Source organism: Ambystoma mexicanum, chromosome 10 (genome assembly GCF_040938575.1).
Source record: "Ambystoma mexicanum isolate Mex_15411 chromosome 10, UKY_AmexF1_1, whole genome shotgun sequence".
NCBI classification, from domain to species: domain Eukaryota; kingdom Metazoa; phylum Chordata; class Amphibia; order Caudata; family Ambystomatidae; genus Ambystoma; species Ambystoma mexicanum.
Window position 1 is genome coordinate 1,580,142,300 of NC_090932.1, and position 17,494 is coordinate 1,580,159,793.

General features: G+C 44.4%; 1 protein-coding gene across 1 annotated transcript in view; it reads right to left on the bottom strand.

Moving 5' to 3' along the window:
* Positions 1-17,494, bottom strand: part of SMARCB1 (SWI/SNF related BAF chromatin remodeling complex subunit B1) — a 279,132-nt gene that overhangs the window by 107,609 nt on the left and 154,029 nt on the right. Inside the window, exon 5 of the mRNA XM_069619921.1 lies at positions 17,263-17,390. Coding sequence (XP_069476022.1) covers positions 17,263-17,390 — 128 coding nt within the window. The remainder of the gene's footprint in view (positions 1-17,262; positions 17,391-17,494) is intronic.

Below are 17,494 nucleotides of genomic sequence, written 5' to 3' on the forward strand. Positions count from 1 at the left end.
TTTGTGCTGTAGTATATTGGTGTTTAATATTAAGTTGATTTCTACTAGTGAATGTCTTCTAAAAGACTGGAAATAAATGTTGAAGTATTTTTACCAAGAAACCTTGAGTGTAAGTGTCTACTTGAACCACTGTGATTGTGATACTTCTGTGTAACTTCAACTGCTCACATTCCCCCTTGAGATAAGCCTGGCTGCTCAGCTCGCTACCAAAAGTGTGTGGTACAGACTTATACCAAAGGTTGGTTTTTGCTTACTCCTGTAGTCCTAATTGTGTGTGGTGTTCCCAGACTACAAAAAGGAGGCCCTAGTCATTCTTACAGTAGATCACCTGAAAGATATGTATAAAGTTAGGAACCTGGCTGTTAAAGGAAAGAAAAAAGAATTGATTGAAAGATTGTTGGAACACCGAAGATTGAGAAATTGGGCTGTAACCCCCAATGTCTCACCACATGTGGATAATGTTGATGAGGAAAATGGTGATGTAGAGTGTAACTTTAATATTATTGAAGAGGCAGAAGAGTCAGATGTGAGTCCCACTGCCCCTCTACCTGCTCTTGGTCCTCAACCTTTAGCCACAGGGACCCTACCAGGTCCAGTACTGAGTCCAGAATGTGTCTCTCTTGAAAAGATGAGACTTGAGTTAGAATTGAAAAGGCTCCAAATTCAAACTGAAAACAAAATCAGGCTCAGAGAAATGGAATTGAATCATGCACTTGAAATGAAGAAATTGTCTCTTGAAAATGGTTCTCTACCAGAGTCTTCTAGGTTTTCCAGTCCTAAGAGGCCTTGCATGCCTAAAGAAGCTGCGAGTATGTATGAGGTGAGACATGATATTTTGGATTGGTTGGCTGCTTTTGAGGGTTTCACAGTGAATCAGTTGATCCCTTGGATTTTGTCTAGGCTCCCTCAGGTTGCAGTTGCAAATGATGCTGTAATGGAGGTGGGGGAACTTGAAAGATTGGAGTATGAAAATGAATAGCTAGATTTGGGAGAACCCCTTCCCAGTACCTGAAGAGGTTTAGGACCCTCAAAAAGCATGATTGTACCCCTTGCGCTACCTGGGTGTGTGAATGTTTGAAAAACTTAGATGGAAATCTATTTTTGTTGGAATCTATTTTTGATGCCTTCTCTCCCGAGCTGAGACAGCATTTGCCTGACTCTAAGGAACTTGATCCAAAGAAGTTAGCAAAAGGTGCTGACTTGTGGGTTGCAAACAGGTCAACTCACAAGGATTCTGGGGCAACTCAGAAGGAGGATGAGGAGAGGCAGCACAAGAAAGATACAAAAGAGAATTCCTATACCTCCAATCCAAAGGAGGACCCCAAACATAAGAAGGGTAAGCCACAAGGGAAACCAAACCAGGCTAGTGAAACCTCTGGTGCCAAACCAGAGGGAGGTCAGCAGAAACCCTCTTTTGTCAAGACATTTGGAAAATGTTATGCTTGTGGGTCTACTGACCATGTGAAAGGGGATCCCAAATGCATGGATAAACCTTCAGGGATGCACACTGTCTCCTTAGCCTTCTCCCCAGAAGAAGAAGTACAAATGGCAAGTGGAAACTTTCACCTACTAGCTGAGGAACCCATGAAAGTCTCAGCCAGTGTTTCTTTAGTGTCCCTGGGTCTGTGGGAAAAACAGAACTTAGATGTCTATAATTCCATCCCAGACAATACTAAAAAGTATTATAAAGACAGTGTTCTTGTCAATGGTCAGGAGACCCCTGCCATTAGAGACACTGGGGCCAGCAGTACTGTAGTGGATGAATCTTTTTTTAAAGTAGAGGATGTTGCTAATGAGGAGAACCATCTCCGGTTCCGGAAGCACCTCAAAACCTTCCTCTTTGCTTCTGCTTTCTCTCTCCCTCTCCCCTGCTAATTCTTCACTAAATTCTGCACTGAATCTGAAACTTGGCCACTCTCACCGACCTCGGTCCTGGGCCCAGCCACTCTCCACTTGCACTGCTTCCCTGGCAACCCCTGCACTGCGGGACTGTTCTCTGTATCCCTACAGCCCCCTCTTCCCAGCACTTGTCTGCACTTGCCACCAGCTGGCCCTATTTATTTATTTATCTATTTATTTCTATTCTACTTACCTTGTACTGCACTTTTCCCTTCCCCCTACCCCTGCACTTGCGCGGTCTGAATGACACCTGGCCTAGTAGGATCGTTGTCTGTCCTCCCCCTGTTTCCCCCCTCCCTGCCTCGTCACGCCTTGAAACACTTGTGTATAGGCGCGTTACAAATGCCATATCATATCATGTCAATGCATCCAAATACCTCACTAAGCTTGCTGGAGGCCCTGTTCAAATGCTTCCACAATTACCAACTCTCATCCAGTGCAATGCCATGACTGTAAAGATACCAGTTAGTGTGCAGAGTGAGGGGACTGTGAGAGTCCTGTTGGGGAATGACTTAAAATCTCTAGGACTTGTATCAAGCACCCCCAGGCCTCCCAGCAAAAGGAAACAGGAGCAGACAAGGAGGGCCAGGGAGAGTACATTAGATGTCTCTGCAGAGGTTGTTGTAGAAGAAACTAGAATACCCAGCCCATAGGAGTTACGGACTGCAATTTCTAAAAAGAAAGAGCCAAAGGGGAAACCCAAGGTCTCCAAGAAGAAACCAGAAATCACTCCTGTGCTTCCAACAAGTACATCCCTGAGACTGTCCAAAGTCACACCTGTGACTACTCCACCAGCTGAGGCCGAGTTTGAGAACCAACCAGGAAAGGTTGAATCAGCTGCTGAGGAATCAGAGCTGGAAGAAGACCTTGCCCCTGTTGGAGATCCGGATCCTAAAGACCATCCTGAGCTGCAGTTTTACTGGCAGAAGGTGGCCCCTGTAGGGCTGACTTCAGCAGAGGTCAAAGAGTGTCCTACTCCTGAAGGTCTTCGCCAACAGGCAGCTTCTTAAGCTGGACGGGCAAGAGCCAGGGAAGCATAGGTTATACTGGGAAGATTGCCTCTTCTACAGTGAACCAACTGAGTCCATCCGAGGGGACTACAGAAGACTTGTAGTGCCTCTAGAGAACAGACTACTGTTCCTACAGTTAGCCCATGAGATCCCTTTGGCTGGTGACTTCAGTTTCAAGAAGACCAAAGAAAGGCTTTCTCTCCATTTCTACTGGCCTAAGTTGGGGTCTGAAGTAGATACATTCTGTAGGAGCTGTCACACCTGTCAGACATTTGGCAAGAGTGGAGCCAAGAATGTGGCACCTTTGTTGCCTCTCCCAGTGGTGGGAGTCCCTTTTGAGAGGGTAGGAATCGACATTGTTGGTCCCCTAGGCCCTCTGACCTCTTCAGGCAACCGATTTATTCTGGTTGTAGTAGACCATGCTACTAGGTATCCTGAAGCCATACCTATGAGGACTGTTACAGCTCAGGTGATTGCTAAAGCCCTACTACTTTGTATTTTTACCAGGGTAGGTTTTCCTAAGGAAGTCATCTCTGGCGGGGGATCTAATTGTATGTCCCACTACATGCAGGCCATGTGGAAGAACTGTGGAGTGACTTCCAAGTTCTCAACTGCCTACCACCCTCAGACGAATGGATTGGTAGAGAGGTTTAACCGTACTATGAAGAGCATGATAGGTGCTTTAGAGGAACCCCTTAGGAGAAAGTGGGACTTCTACTGTCATGCCTTCTCTTTGCGCTTATAGAACGGCCCCTCAGGAGGGAGTTGGATTTAGTCCCTTTGAGCTTCTCTATGGTCATCCAGTTGGAGGTCCATCGGCTCTAATTAAGGAAGGGTTGGAGAGTACACTTTCCCCCAAGCCAGTGAGAGTCACTGACTATCTGTTAGGTCTCTGGAGGAGAATGACAGACATGATGACAGAGGCATCAGATAACTTAAAAGCAGGTCAGGCTCTGGTGAAGCATTGGCATGACCAGAAGGCCACCATGGTTGAGTTTAGTCAAGACCAGCTAGTTTTCGTCATGGTTCCTACAAGGCAGCGGGGCCTTACAGGACAAATGGATAGGACCCTTCAAGATTGTGGGAAAATTTGGAGAGGTCAACTATCTGGTGGACTTAGGCAATCCTAAGAATGCCCCCAGGGTCTTTCACACCAAACGTCTAAAGGCTTATGTCAGCAGACCAGAAGTGGGAGCTTTGCTTCTAGCTTCAGCTCAGGAGGAAGAGAGTGAACCTCTACCTGATCTCAGGGGACAACCTTTAGATGAGAAAATAGAAGGAGTTAATCTCTCTGGTGCATGTGTCCCTATCGCCGGGATGAGTCTTCACCCATAGCACTGCTGGCGACATGCTTGTGGTGGTCAGGAACGGACACTGAGCGCGAGGGCTCCACAGTTAGGTCGATAGCCGTGCCTGCTGACAGATTCCTGGTCGTAGGCGGAGTAGTGACACTCGGCCTGCATTGCGTAGGCAGCCCACCATTTCCTACGCCTGTCTTTCATGGTCTTAGGTCAAAAGAGTTAGCAGGTGTTAAAGTGAGGCTAGTCGTGATAACGCTGCAGACACAGATTGCATCTGCGATGGGTGTCTTTCCATGGGAATTTGCCGCTGCAAGACGGGCAAAATTTAAAAGGCATCCTCTCCATAGCAGAGGGAAACTGCAGCCAGACCAAAGGAAAGGGGTAAAGAAAAGGCAGTCTCAAGAGAAGTCAGTACGAACAGGGCCCCACTCTCCCTACTGTAAAGGGCGGGCCGGATGGACAAAGGCATGTGAAAAACAGTTGCCGAGCAGTCAGGATGGATCGTCGGCAGACAGGCAAACAGCTGTCGAGTAGTCGAAGGCAAGCAAACTGCCAAAGAACAGGAATCAGCAATATAAAACTCTTACAAGCTCTACATTATGTGCGACAGACTAGTTAAGTGGATAAAAACAATCTGGTGGGACCTAAACACGCGAATGATTTTGGGTACACTACACATCACATTAGGGATAGTGTTACAGTCCCGCTCATGTCGGCGTCCCTTTTCGATCTTTCAAAAAAAAAGGATGCAGCAATACTCCACGATTACCACTAGATGTCGGACTATATGCACAGCACGTAATTCTAAGCAGATTCACAAGCATCAGTGGTACAAGACACAGCCTACTCGTCCCAGTGGAACATCAATAATTCATACATATAGAACCAAGTCTAATCCTCCCAGTGAAGACATGCCTCAATGGAGACAAAACTGAGATCAGTCTCATAGGTCCCCAGGAAATCCTGCACAAACTCAACCGAAAATACAGTAACTTCATCATACACAACAGCACCATCCCCGTCTCCTCCTCAGTCAAGACCGTTGGGGTCCATCTAGACTCCACCCTGTCCATGAACAAACAGGTCAGTGCCATTGCCTCTGCCCACACCACTAAACGACATCAAACCATTCCTTTACAACCAAAACTGCCTCTCTATCGCCCAAGCTACCATTGGTGCCAAGCTAGATTACTGTAACCTCCTCCTTGCAGGCACCTCAGCCAAAAACCTTAACCGGCACCAAATTGTCCAGAATAATGCGCTCACAGTCAGCACTTAATATCCCCAATAGAGATCACATCACACAAGCCAGACAAGAAACCCACTGGCTCCCGGTTAAAGAAAGAATTGCATGTCTTATACTGTCTGCCCCCTCTTACCTATCCGAAACAATCAGCAGAGCCACCTCCACACTCCTGAGAAGAACACACCACGCACACCAACTGCGCATCCCGCGCAGCAAAAGGGCTAACGCAGGGGGTATAGGCTTTCCTCACATAGCCCCTAAACTCTGGAACGCCCTACCCAACGACCTCTGTGCTGAAACGTCCCTCACTACCTTTCCAAAAAGGTCTCAAAACTACTCTATTCAATTGACACTCCCACTGCTGCCTGTTGAACTCTGAATCCCCATTGTATTGATCGTAACCAAGTATGTATAGCATAACAGACCATTTGGCAATTAAGCCTGTTTTTTTGCTGGTCTCTAACAGTTATGTTCCCTGTAACCAGATTTGTTTCACCTGTAACAGCGCCACGATGCCTGCGGGCTGTTGCGCGCTTTATAAATGTTAATAAATAAATATATTCGTAGATGGGAGAAAAACAGAGATTCAGTCTACTCGTCCCAGTGAACAAAAGGAACTGAATGAACTGAGTCAACTGAATAAGAACAGTAGAGGACCACAGCATTCAAGTACAAGTGAGGGAAGCAGTAAAGAGACACTGCAAGTTGCCAATAAGGATCAAAACCCATTATGTTCAAGGAAAAAAGGGAAGGTACTAGGAGGTAGAAGAGTCCCCTAGAACTGGTTCAGGAAATCACCAAGGACCATTTAAGAATAGGTTAATGAAGCTGAGAAACTTCGTCCAGGAGAAGGGAGTCATTCTCCTGAACCTCTTGTTGTTTTGTTTAGTGGTAGGGTCAGTACAGATCAGCTTTGGGATAGAGAACGGACAATTGCTTTGGGCGAGCACCAGAGTTTTGCGTTCAGTAGGAAAATCCTTTAGAATAGGAATAGACAGGCCTTTTCTTATAATTTGAATAAAAGAAATACTGTGAAATGCCACCACTTGGTCCGTATCCTTCTCTTGACCTACCACACATACCTGGTTTGTGAAATTTTTCTGGATGTTTTCCTTCAGCCCACTTCAGCTATTTAGTGTATACTGCATACTCATCTGTGTTGTCATCAAAATTGGTAGGCAACCCATTTTGGTGTTTCTAAAACTGCGATGTATATATGATTGATGGTTATTTTATTTACAGTGTTGATTTTACTGTTTAACAAACAGTATATTTGTATACGTACCATAGTGTACCCCTATCCCAACAGATTGTGCGGGCTACATGTACTTCACACCAAGCCCACTCCCACCACACACCCCCTCCTCACCCCCCCATTCTAAGCCTACCTGCTGAGCTATGTTACTATTGCGAGTTGGTCAAGGATTTCAGTGTAATTCAGTAGCACAATTAAGTCGCCTTTTCAGAATCTTCCACAAGAGTAAATCCTGAAAAACACTCTTTTCTACCACAGCTACTTATGACATACAGTTTATGCATTTGACTACTAAAGCAAACCCACCACACGCTAGGTTTATGATAGGTCATGTGGACCGCCAGAGAGGTGGCGGTCCACATGAGGAGGCCAAGGCGAGCAGGGAGGAGGCCCCGTTTAGAAGGCGTGTTGAGAGGCTGGGGTGGGGGATGGTAGGGCAAAAGGGGAGTTATGGGGGCTTCGAACAAAATGATGTACAGCAGCGATGGGAGGGGATAGAGGAACACTAGGGGGTGCAGTGTGAGTTGAGGAGAAGGGGACAGGAAAAAGGGGGGGGGGATTTGTGGGGAACTCCCTCCCTAAATATAAGACAAGTGAAAGGAAGCGAGCAGTGCAAGGCCAGAAGGTGGGTTGGAGGCATTTTGGAGGGGGCAGCAGAAAAGCGGGCATCAACCATTTGGATGGAGTGGGAGGGGGCATAGGGTGTGGACCAAAAGCCCAGTCAACCACCCATGGGTGATAAATAGGACTTTTAAAAGATGTAATAGCAAAGGAGTACAAAATGCTACAATACATTAAAATAAACTAAGCCGGGGGCGTGGCCAGGTGGCAGCAGAGATGGAAGCATAACTCCGGAGCTCCGTGAGTGGAGATAATTCATCCTAGCTTGAACATGTAAATTTAGATGCTGCAATCTTTATACACTTCCCTTCATGTCATCAGCACTGGAGTAATGTTTTAATAATAATTATAGGCTCATTTGCTGCTGCGTATACTCTTACTGTGGTGCCAGTGCGTGCCAGTGCTTGTTGCAGGTGACAGCTTTTGATCCGCGCCTCCTCAGTTGTCATACTGCCCGATTCCTCATGGCATCCAACTGTTGAGTTCACTGAATTATTTATGGCGGAGGCCTGCAGTTATCCAGCTCTGCCTCGAGGAGCCATTAGCGAAGGTGAGAGCTGCGTTCTGTTTGTGACAACGGGTCCAGTTTTCAACAAGACGCTTTCTACAGCTGAGCTGCAGTTCCTCAGTCTCCCTCCAATAACACACGCATGCTGATAAACACCTACACCTTATCTGCTGTGGCAGCTACTTCAAGCTAGCTCGCCGTTTGTGTTGACCAAAGGGGTCCATCTCTTCCTTTCCTCACATGTGGTTTTCTCCTCACGTCACACGGCCTGTCAGTCACTCCAAGCTGCTTCCAGTAGTGAGGCCTACTCAGCACTGACACCGGTGGTGAAATCAAATATTGATTCTTGCACACAATTTGAATTATAAATTCATTTTCCTCAACTTCTACTATACATTAGTACCCGGCGAGGGTCAATCAGAAAGTAACAACCATTCTGATTGGCCCTCACCAGGGATTTACATGACCGGGAATCCCTTGGCCAGGATTCTTATCCTTTGTTCCCGGCGGTGGGCATGGCAGCCTCTCGACCAATAAGGATGTTCAAAACGGGGCAATCCCCGCTCGAGCCTCCACACGGCTGGAGGCTGATATTGTCTCCCGTCGGGGATTCAGGTATGTTTTTTCTTTCTTCCACCGCCCACCCCTCCTGCAAACTATCCCCCCTCACCCCCACCCTTCCAACCCCACTTACCTTCTTTTTTTCTCCTTTTCCGGGAGTAAAAGCGATGGCAACACTTCTGACTAATGCCCTCGGGGCTTATTGCTTAAGTACCTTTACCTCTAAACATGACTAACATTGCTGCAACTGCGCCTTAACTGACAAAACAGCACTACATTTCTGCATGGAAAAAAATCTTTGAGGAAGTTGGCAACATCTGTTCGTCCATTTCTACTCCAGCTCCTCAAACATACAAGATGAAATTAAAGGCTTCAAAAACGACATTACATAGACTGGATGAAGCAGAGGAAAGAGTTGCTTTTGTAGAGAATAGGGTGGAAGGTCTTGAGAACATGCAACTAAGACTTACACAATTAGAGGAGGAAGTCACGGAATTGGAAGACAGAAATCACAGAGAATCTATGGTTCTATGGGATCCCTGAGAATTGGAAGGAGACGACCCCATCAATTTCCTTATCAAATGGATCCCCTCTGTTTTAGGCATCACCTTCTCACCTCTTTTGGAACTGCAACGTGCTCATCGGATAAGACCGCGTTCCACCAACAACAAAACCACTCCTAGACCCTTCATTGCATTCTTCCTAAGACACCAACATGTACGCCAGACTCTTCTTGCGGCCAGGAAGAATTCCCCCACCTTTTTTCAGGGCAACAGAATATTCATCTCTTCTAACTTCTTCAAGATCAACCAAGCCAAGAGGAAACAATTCTTTGAAATGAGATCTCTTTTGAAGTCCCTAGACATCAGATATGGAGTTTTGGATCCTTAGAGGATGATATTTACCATTCCGGATGGCCCTACCAAGGACGTTACGGAACCAAACTATCTTTTCAAATTGCTCCAATCCCTCCCAGCTACACCGATGAATTCAACCTCTCCTGACTCCTCACTCAGTTTCTCTAAGCCGGATCCACACCTACTTTCAGAAAGCCTAAGAATCAACACATCAAGATGACCCCAAAACTTAGCAGAAGTTTTTATTCAATTCCTTTTGATTCCCCTTCTACTTCTATTTAAAGAGATAAATCAAGATCTCCCATTAAAACCACCGATCACATTTTTCCAACTCTTCAATCTTGATTGACATTCTACTTCTAGAGTTTCTCTTCATTATTCTAATATTTCTACTTTTTACCCATTGCCTAACCATTATATTAACATGTAATTGCATCATTTGCTGTTTCATCTGTTCATGCTATTACCTTTTCTCTATATCCTCATCTCCTGCTCGTTGCTCCTTCTTCTCCCTCGGTCCGTCTCTGTACTCTGGTATCCCCCCAATTATTCTGTTGAATGCGTTCAAACTAAACACACTTCGCCTCTTTTTCATTCTATTATGTACATTCCAACACTAATTCTCATCTTACTGGCTCTTCTACATTTCTCCCTCATATGTCCTAACCCCATCCTTTTGTTCCTTCCCTTGTACATTAGTGATACCACTACCTGTGATAATTATTGTTCCATTGCTTTACTAGGTTTAATAAAATCGCATATAGATTAATTTTTATTATACTCTTTGCTTCTGTCATTATCAACCTTTCATTGCAAATGTCTATTAAGGTTATTACGTGGAATGTCAAAGGGTTAAGTCATCCTATTAAGCGCAACAAGATAATTACCCAGCTTAGCAAAACTACAGCTGGTGTTTGTCTCCAGGACACTCATCTGAGCTCCGATAGCGAAAACCTTAAAATGGAAGCCGCTTGGATCAGTCAAACATTCTTTTCCAATGCTCTAGACAAAAAAAGGTGGCGTTTCCATTTTGATCAATAAACACCTCAACTCTAAGTTGCTTAATAAAGAAAAAGATCCTGACGGTCATTGGAACATAATAGAAGCTATTGTTAACAACCTACCGGTACCTATACTTAATATTTATGGTCCTAATGCCCCCAAACCTCCTTTCGGATCTAATTATAATATAAAACTGGCTCATAAGATCCCAGACAGACATATTTTATGTGGTGATATGAACCAGGTTTTTGATTTTACCCTTGATCGCAAATCTACTTCAAATTTTGGGAACTCCAAATCCCTCTCAAATTTCCTCAACTTATTACAAAACCTTAACTTAATTGACTCTTGGCGCTTTTGTCATCCAGATACAAAAGATTATACTTTCTACTCTCCCCCCCTCACCTCCCCACAACCCCTCTCCCCCATCAATCCCTTTCTAGGTAGACAATATTTGTGTTCACTCTTCATTAGCTCCCACTATTATTAATTCAGAATATCGGCCCTATAACCATTTCTGATCATGCTCCTGTTTCTACTACCGTAGATTGGATACCTATAAACAAACTCTCTCCTAGATGGAGATTTAACTTATTTCTACTTAAAGATAAATTCTTCATCGACAAAACAAACTCTTCTTAAAGAATTATTTCGTAACAATCGCCCTGAACTCACCTCCATGCATAATAACTGGGATGCTTTCCAGGCCACCCTTCGTGGGTTTATAATTAATTTCTCCGCCATTAAGAAGCGAGTGTCAGAATCTGGCCAAAATACACTAACATCAATTAAAGATCTTGAAGGGTACTATGCTAACCCTGACCCCAATATTGCAAAAGTTCTTATGAACAAACGCATTGAATTTAACAAACTTAGCACTGATAAAGCCGCTAATTCTATACTGCGTTCTAGATCCAAATTTTACAGTGGATCTAACAAATTAAAGGAAAATGTTAACATCCTATTTAAAATAAAATGAGAGGAAAAATCACTCATTACCCACATTATCTCTTCCGATGGCAACAGACTACCCAATCAAAAAGAAATAAATGCAGCCTTTCTAGAATTTTACTTCAAATCTTTATTCCTTTGATACCTCCATTATGACTTCCGAAATCCACGCCTTTTTTGGAAAAAAATAAAAACATTTCCTTAACCCCTTCAGTGCCAAGGGCGCGATATCTCGTCCTTGGAATTGCATGCGCAGTGCCAAGGACGAGATAGCTTGTCCTTTTTGGCACCTTGTTTTGCAGGGATCGCTCAAAACTGTAATCCAACCCCCGGGCTATGTGAGGGGGAGGTCCCCCCCTCACTGCCAGGGGACTGGATTACCTTCAGTTTCACGTTGGCGTGCGTAAAGCACGTCAGCCTGAAACAAAGTAAAATCACTGCAGCAGCCATTTTCGGCTGCTGCGGTGAAGAAGGCGAGTGCCCTTCTTTGTCAGCCTCGATCTCTGGCTGTATTTCAAGCCGGAGATTGAGGCGGGTATCGTTGGAAAGGGAAGATTCTCCCCCCTTCCAACGATACCCATTGTGTGGCATTGCTGCTCACGGATCGGGCGCAGGGCACGGGATCCGTGGGCAGCAATGTCACTGGATCAAAAGAGATCAGTTTGTGATGCGGCGGGAGGGGGAGCTGCTTACTAGGTAAGCAGCCCACTTCCCCCCTCCCCGTGGCCCCAAAGCATGGGGCCACAGCACTGGAGACCCCTGGGGGCAGATGATCACTGCCTCCAGGGGTGAAAATGAAAAAAAAATATAAAAAACAAAACGAAATCGAGGGAAGGGGGGAGGTGGGAAGGGATTTGGGGCCCTGGAACCCACTGGAGCACCACGGATAGAGGAAAACGTGGTGTCCTTGGAAAGGGGCGATTCTCCACTTTCCAATGACACCATGTATATGACGCATTGCTGGTCACGGATCAGCGCAAAGCGCTCGATCCGTGACCAGCAACCCACTGGACCACCAGGGATACGTTTGTGACGTGGGGGGGAGGAGAGGGAGCTGCTTACTAGGTAAGCAGCCCCCCCCGGCCCCAAAGCATGGGGGCACATATGTGCACAACCCTGGGGGCAGATGGCTGATCATCTGTCCCCAAGGAAGGGGGCAAAAAAAAAAATAGAACGGGGATGGGGGGGGGGGGGGGGGGTGGGGCCTGGGATTTTTTTGCCCCCATGAAATGGTGGTGGCCCTTCCCCTCCCACACCAAGTGGAAAGGGAGGGGCCACCCCTTGTAGCCCTCCCTGGGGGCAGATTTATGCCCCCAGGCAGGAGTACATGAGGTGGCCACCCTATCCAATTGGGGGATGGGGTGAGGGCCACCAGGAATTAGTGTGCTGGCCCCCCCAAAGGATGGGGCCTGCAGGTTAGGCCCCCCCCGGGGGCAGATGGCTGATAAAAAAATAAAGGTGTGGGGACGCGGGAAGGTAGACCATGTGTTGTTGGCGGTGTGTTTCGGTGGGTGGCCAGAGCGAAATGTCTGAGAATTGTCTTTATTTGCAGCCAATTTCAGAGACATTTCCCTGTGTCCACTCACCAAAACACGTTGCCAACAACAGATGTCATACCTTCTCGCGTTCCCACAGGTGTCCTGACGTAAAAAGGTACCTCACATGCGTGGGTGCACCTACCGGGGGTGCAAAAGGAAAAAGGTAACCCGCTGGTAACCCTAAGCCTTTCGCCACAGCACAATTTGTTCATGTGGGCTAGCTACAGATTTGGGCCTAGGGTGTCCAAGCCACCAAGGAAAACTGCGAACCCTATGCATTTCTGAAAAGAGGGCACCAGTAGGACTCCACAGAGGTCCAACTTGCGCAAAGCGAACCAGAATGTTTTACCCAGAAACCCTGACAAAGCGAAAAATCAGAGTTTTTTCGGCACATTTCAGACTTTGCCGGGGCTTCTGGGTAATACATTCTGGGCCGATTTGCGCAAATCATACCTCTGCGGATTCCCACGGGTGTCCTCTTTTCGGAAATGAATGGGTTCCCCATTTTCCTTGGTGCCTTGGACACCCGAGGCCCATATCTGTATGATGTCCCCGTCTGCAGAGTGTGAAATTCAGGTGTGAAAACAGACTTGGGGTTACTTGTGTTTTAGGCTTTCCCCTTTCCGCCCAGGTAGGTGCACCCACACATGTGAGGTACCGTTTTCATCTGGACACCTGTGGGAACGCAGGAAGTTATAACATTTGTTGTGCTTGTGTGGTTTTCATACCGTTTTGACCCATTTGCTGGTGCCCTTTGTCACACAACCCTTTCATTTCCCAAATGTGACCTACATTTAGTCGCAGCTATAGGCACCATACACTTTTGTAACCTGCACAAGTCACCTAACCTTGAAAAGGTCTGCCTGTGCCCTTTCAAAAAATGTATGCTTGCCGTTCCTCACCACATTGGTTTTCCTGATTTACACATGCCAAGTGCGTCTGTTCAGGCCGTGAGCATAAAACTCCTGTGTACCATGGCTCAGTGTTTGGTTTATGGTATTGCTTGTTTTGTAAAACACTACAAAAAATGTGTGCTTTCCTAACTGCAAGAGTCGGGGGAATGTAGCAGAGCATTGCTGTTCTCAAAATTCATAGAAGCCATTGCCGTACCAAGCCAACCATGTCCAACATATACCTTTTTTTTCAGTCATTTTCCCGCTTTTCCCCCAATCTATGGCATTTTCCCCTACCTAGTTGTTGCCTGACCTACGCAAATCACCCCTTCGTAAACTTGGAATTTTGTCTACTTTTCAGAAATATATGCCTTTCTGTCCTCCAATTCGGCTTTCCTACCCTTTTCTTCCATTCCGTCCAAGCATGTCCAATTGGTAAAAACTGGCAAAATCGCCTACCTCTCCCAAAACAGTTGCTAACCACATCAAATATTTTTTTTTCGTTTCCACTCAACCTGTTCTTGAAAGCCAGGAAATTGGGGAATTCAGCACAGCAAACCATTTGTTCCTAGCTCTTACAAGGAAAAAAACACAGGCTTCTTTGTACATCATTTTATTGGCATTTTTTTTTAAAAACCCAACATTTTCGCCCTTTTTGCTTATTTTCTCTCACCCCCCTACAGCAACCTAGGATTCCTGGGTGGCATTACGGCCGCCTACATGTGGGAAAAAAGGAGCTAAATTTGGCCGAGATATCTCATATAACAAAAAAGTTACAAGGCATTGAATGGCCACATACCAAAATCACCAAAAAAGGCCCCGGCACTGGGGGGAAATACCCATGGCACTTAAAGGGTTAAATCCCATCGACCTTTCCCCATATCCTTAGCAGAAGTTAAGCAAGCCATATTAGATCTCAAACCCAATAAAGCTCCAGGTCCCGACGGTTTCACTGTAGACTTTCATAAAACATTTATCGATCCCATTGCTCCAAAACTTTTACAATTATACTTATACTTTATAGAATTTGGTCAAAGCCTTAGTTCCTTTGGCAAGGCACTTCTTGTATTATTCCCTAAAACCAATAAAGATCCTTCTCTTGTTAAAAATTACAGACCCATCTCACTTATCAATTCCGACTAAGATTTTCGCTAAAATCCTGGCTACCCGATTAGAAAAATAACTTTAACGTATTAACCCGGATCAATCTGGCTTTATTAAAGGCTGATATGCTTCATCTAACACAAGACTCTTATTTGATATCCTCTCTCACTCCCAGAATTTGGACAACCTCTTAACGCTAGACGCAGAGGAAGCCTTCGATCGTGTATCCTGGACCTTTATGTTCCATTCCTTAAAATGGCATGGCTTTTCTCCTTATTTTATTAATCTGGTCTGCGTATTATATTCTTCCACTACAACTCGAATTCTCATTAACAATTCTCTCTCCTCTTTTCAAATAAAAAGAGGTACTCGTTAAGGATGACCCCTCTATCACTTATTATTTAACCTCGCCTTAGAACCTCTCCTTCAAAGCATTAGAACCAATTCCAACATCCCAGGTATTTCCATTAATAAAATAGAAATCAAGCAATCTGCATAGGCAGACGACATTCTACTTTATCTTTCTAACCCTGCCTCCTCCATTCAGAATTTAATTTCTACTATTAATGAATTCTCCATTGTCTCAGGTTCTAAATTAAAGGTTGACAAATGTGAGATTATGCTGCCCACTAACGCTTGTAAGCCAACTGATATCCCTTTGTTTGGCATGTCCTGGCAACCCTCACACATCAAATATTTAGGCCTCTACTGCCAAAGATATTCATACCACTATTATCCTTAACACCAACCTCTTAATACATAGAGTAACAAAAATGATCTTGGGATGGTCACCTATCTTGTTGGGGTCGTCTTGATACCATAAAAATGATGATCAGCCCCGCCATCTTCTATTTTTTTTATCTGAGGTCCCTGTAGCAAATCACACTAGTTTCTACAAAAAACAGACACCCTACTTCTTAAATTTCTTTGGAACAATAAAACACCACGTATTGCGGTCAACTAAGACCTCCTAAACCTTTGGGTGGAATTACGTTTCCTAATTTCCAACTGCACCATAAAGCCTCCGCCCTAAAGCAATTAAATCTTTTTTTTAAACTATGAATCCCATCTTGAAAACGGCCCGTTGTGGATCAGTATAGAAGCCAGTATTATTTCCCCCCTCTAATTTCCCATTTCTTAATCACTTCCTCATGGCCTAATGTTACCTCATTTCCTTCTCTGCACTTTTTAAAATCTATTTGGAATAAACTCCCTGCCAACTCTTTCTTTGAAACCAGTATAGGTGATATTTTTCCCTGGTTCAATAAACACAGCTACTCCAGATCTACCATCACTACCATTTATAATTGGTACTCATCAAAAATTAAAACATATCAAACTACTCCACAATTCCTTAGAAATCCCTTTTGCTCTAATATGTACTCACTACAACATCCCTCAATCCGACCTTCCCTTATAGACAACCCTTAACAGCAATAGCAATAACTAAATTACCCAAAAGTCCCCCACCCCATTTCTGACATTTTTTAACCAATAACCCTTCCATTAAGGGAACAAAATGTTATGCATTCCTAAATGATTCCCCCCCCACCCCTCCCAACATATTAAATTTGAGTATTACCAGGCAATGGGAAACTGATTGGAACTTCAGCCTACCTCAGATTTCTGGACCCAAATATGGAAAATGTGTCACTCTACCTTGATAGCTGCTAATCTTACCCAAACCCATGTATTCATGCTACACCGTGCTTCTCTTACACCCCAGCTAATTGCCAGAGATACAAATAACTCATCTAACAATTGCTGTCTTGTCATGAACCCAATGCAGATTTTCTCCATCTAATTTTTTAATGTAAACGCACTACTGCTTTTTGGACTAAAATCTGGTTACGTCTGCAAATGATCTTCCATTTCACGGAACCTTTGTCTCTCGCCAACCTTATGATTGGCTCTATTATTAACACGACCAGAAGACAAATTGAATCTCCTGCATTATTTAACTTATTTGTCAGTATTGCTTTTCACAACATTACATGTAACTGGAAGAATGCTTCAAATAAATATTACAATATCTGGTGGAATTCTATCTGCTCCACCCATCGGATTGAACAATGTCATGCTTTTACTAATAACAGTTTGGTCAAATTTAACAACAACAAATGGAATGTATTTGTTCAGTAACTCAATAACCCTAATTAAGCTATATCAATATTTCATTCGCCGATGTCCCCTCCTGTTTCCTTCCCCATTGTCTTCTGTCGTGTTTTGTTTCCTCCGTCTGTATAACATTAATCAATCTAAAATGTTTTAACTTATATTAAAGGTGATCATCAATCTTTATAACTTTCTGTGCTCCAAAAAAGAGCAAAAGTTAATTTGTTAAAACAAAATATGATTACCATATATTGTTACTAATCTGTTCATGAATTCACTTAATTAAAACTATTAAACAAAAAAAGAATAAACTAAGCCAAAGTTACTCCCAGATAAGAGAAAAAGCTAGCAATAATGGGGATCCAGAAAACGGGGAGATCTAAAAGTCGAGCAATACTTACCATTCATGTTCCATGTGAATGCATCTCGTAGCTTCTGCCCATCAATCTCCATGTCCAGTCGTATTGGAACAAGGACCTCCGGCTGGGAAGCATTTTCGTGAATCACAGCTGGATCATGGTCATCAAAACTTGGGATAAAGAAAGGTATTAAAGAAATGGAAAGCAGAAACCTGAAGCAGTCTGTTAAACCATTTGAGACGGCATAGGATAAATGTACAAGATAGATAACAGG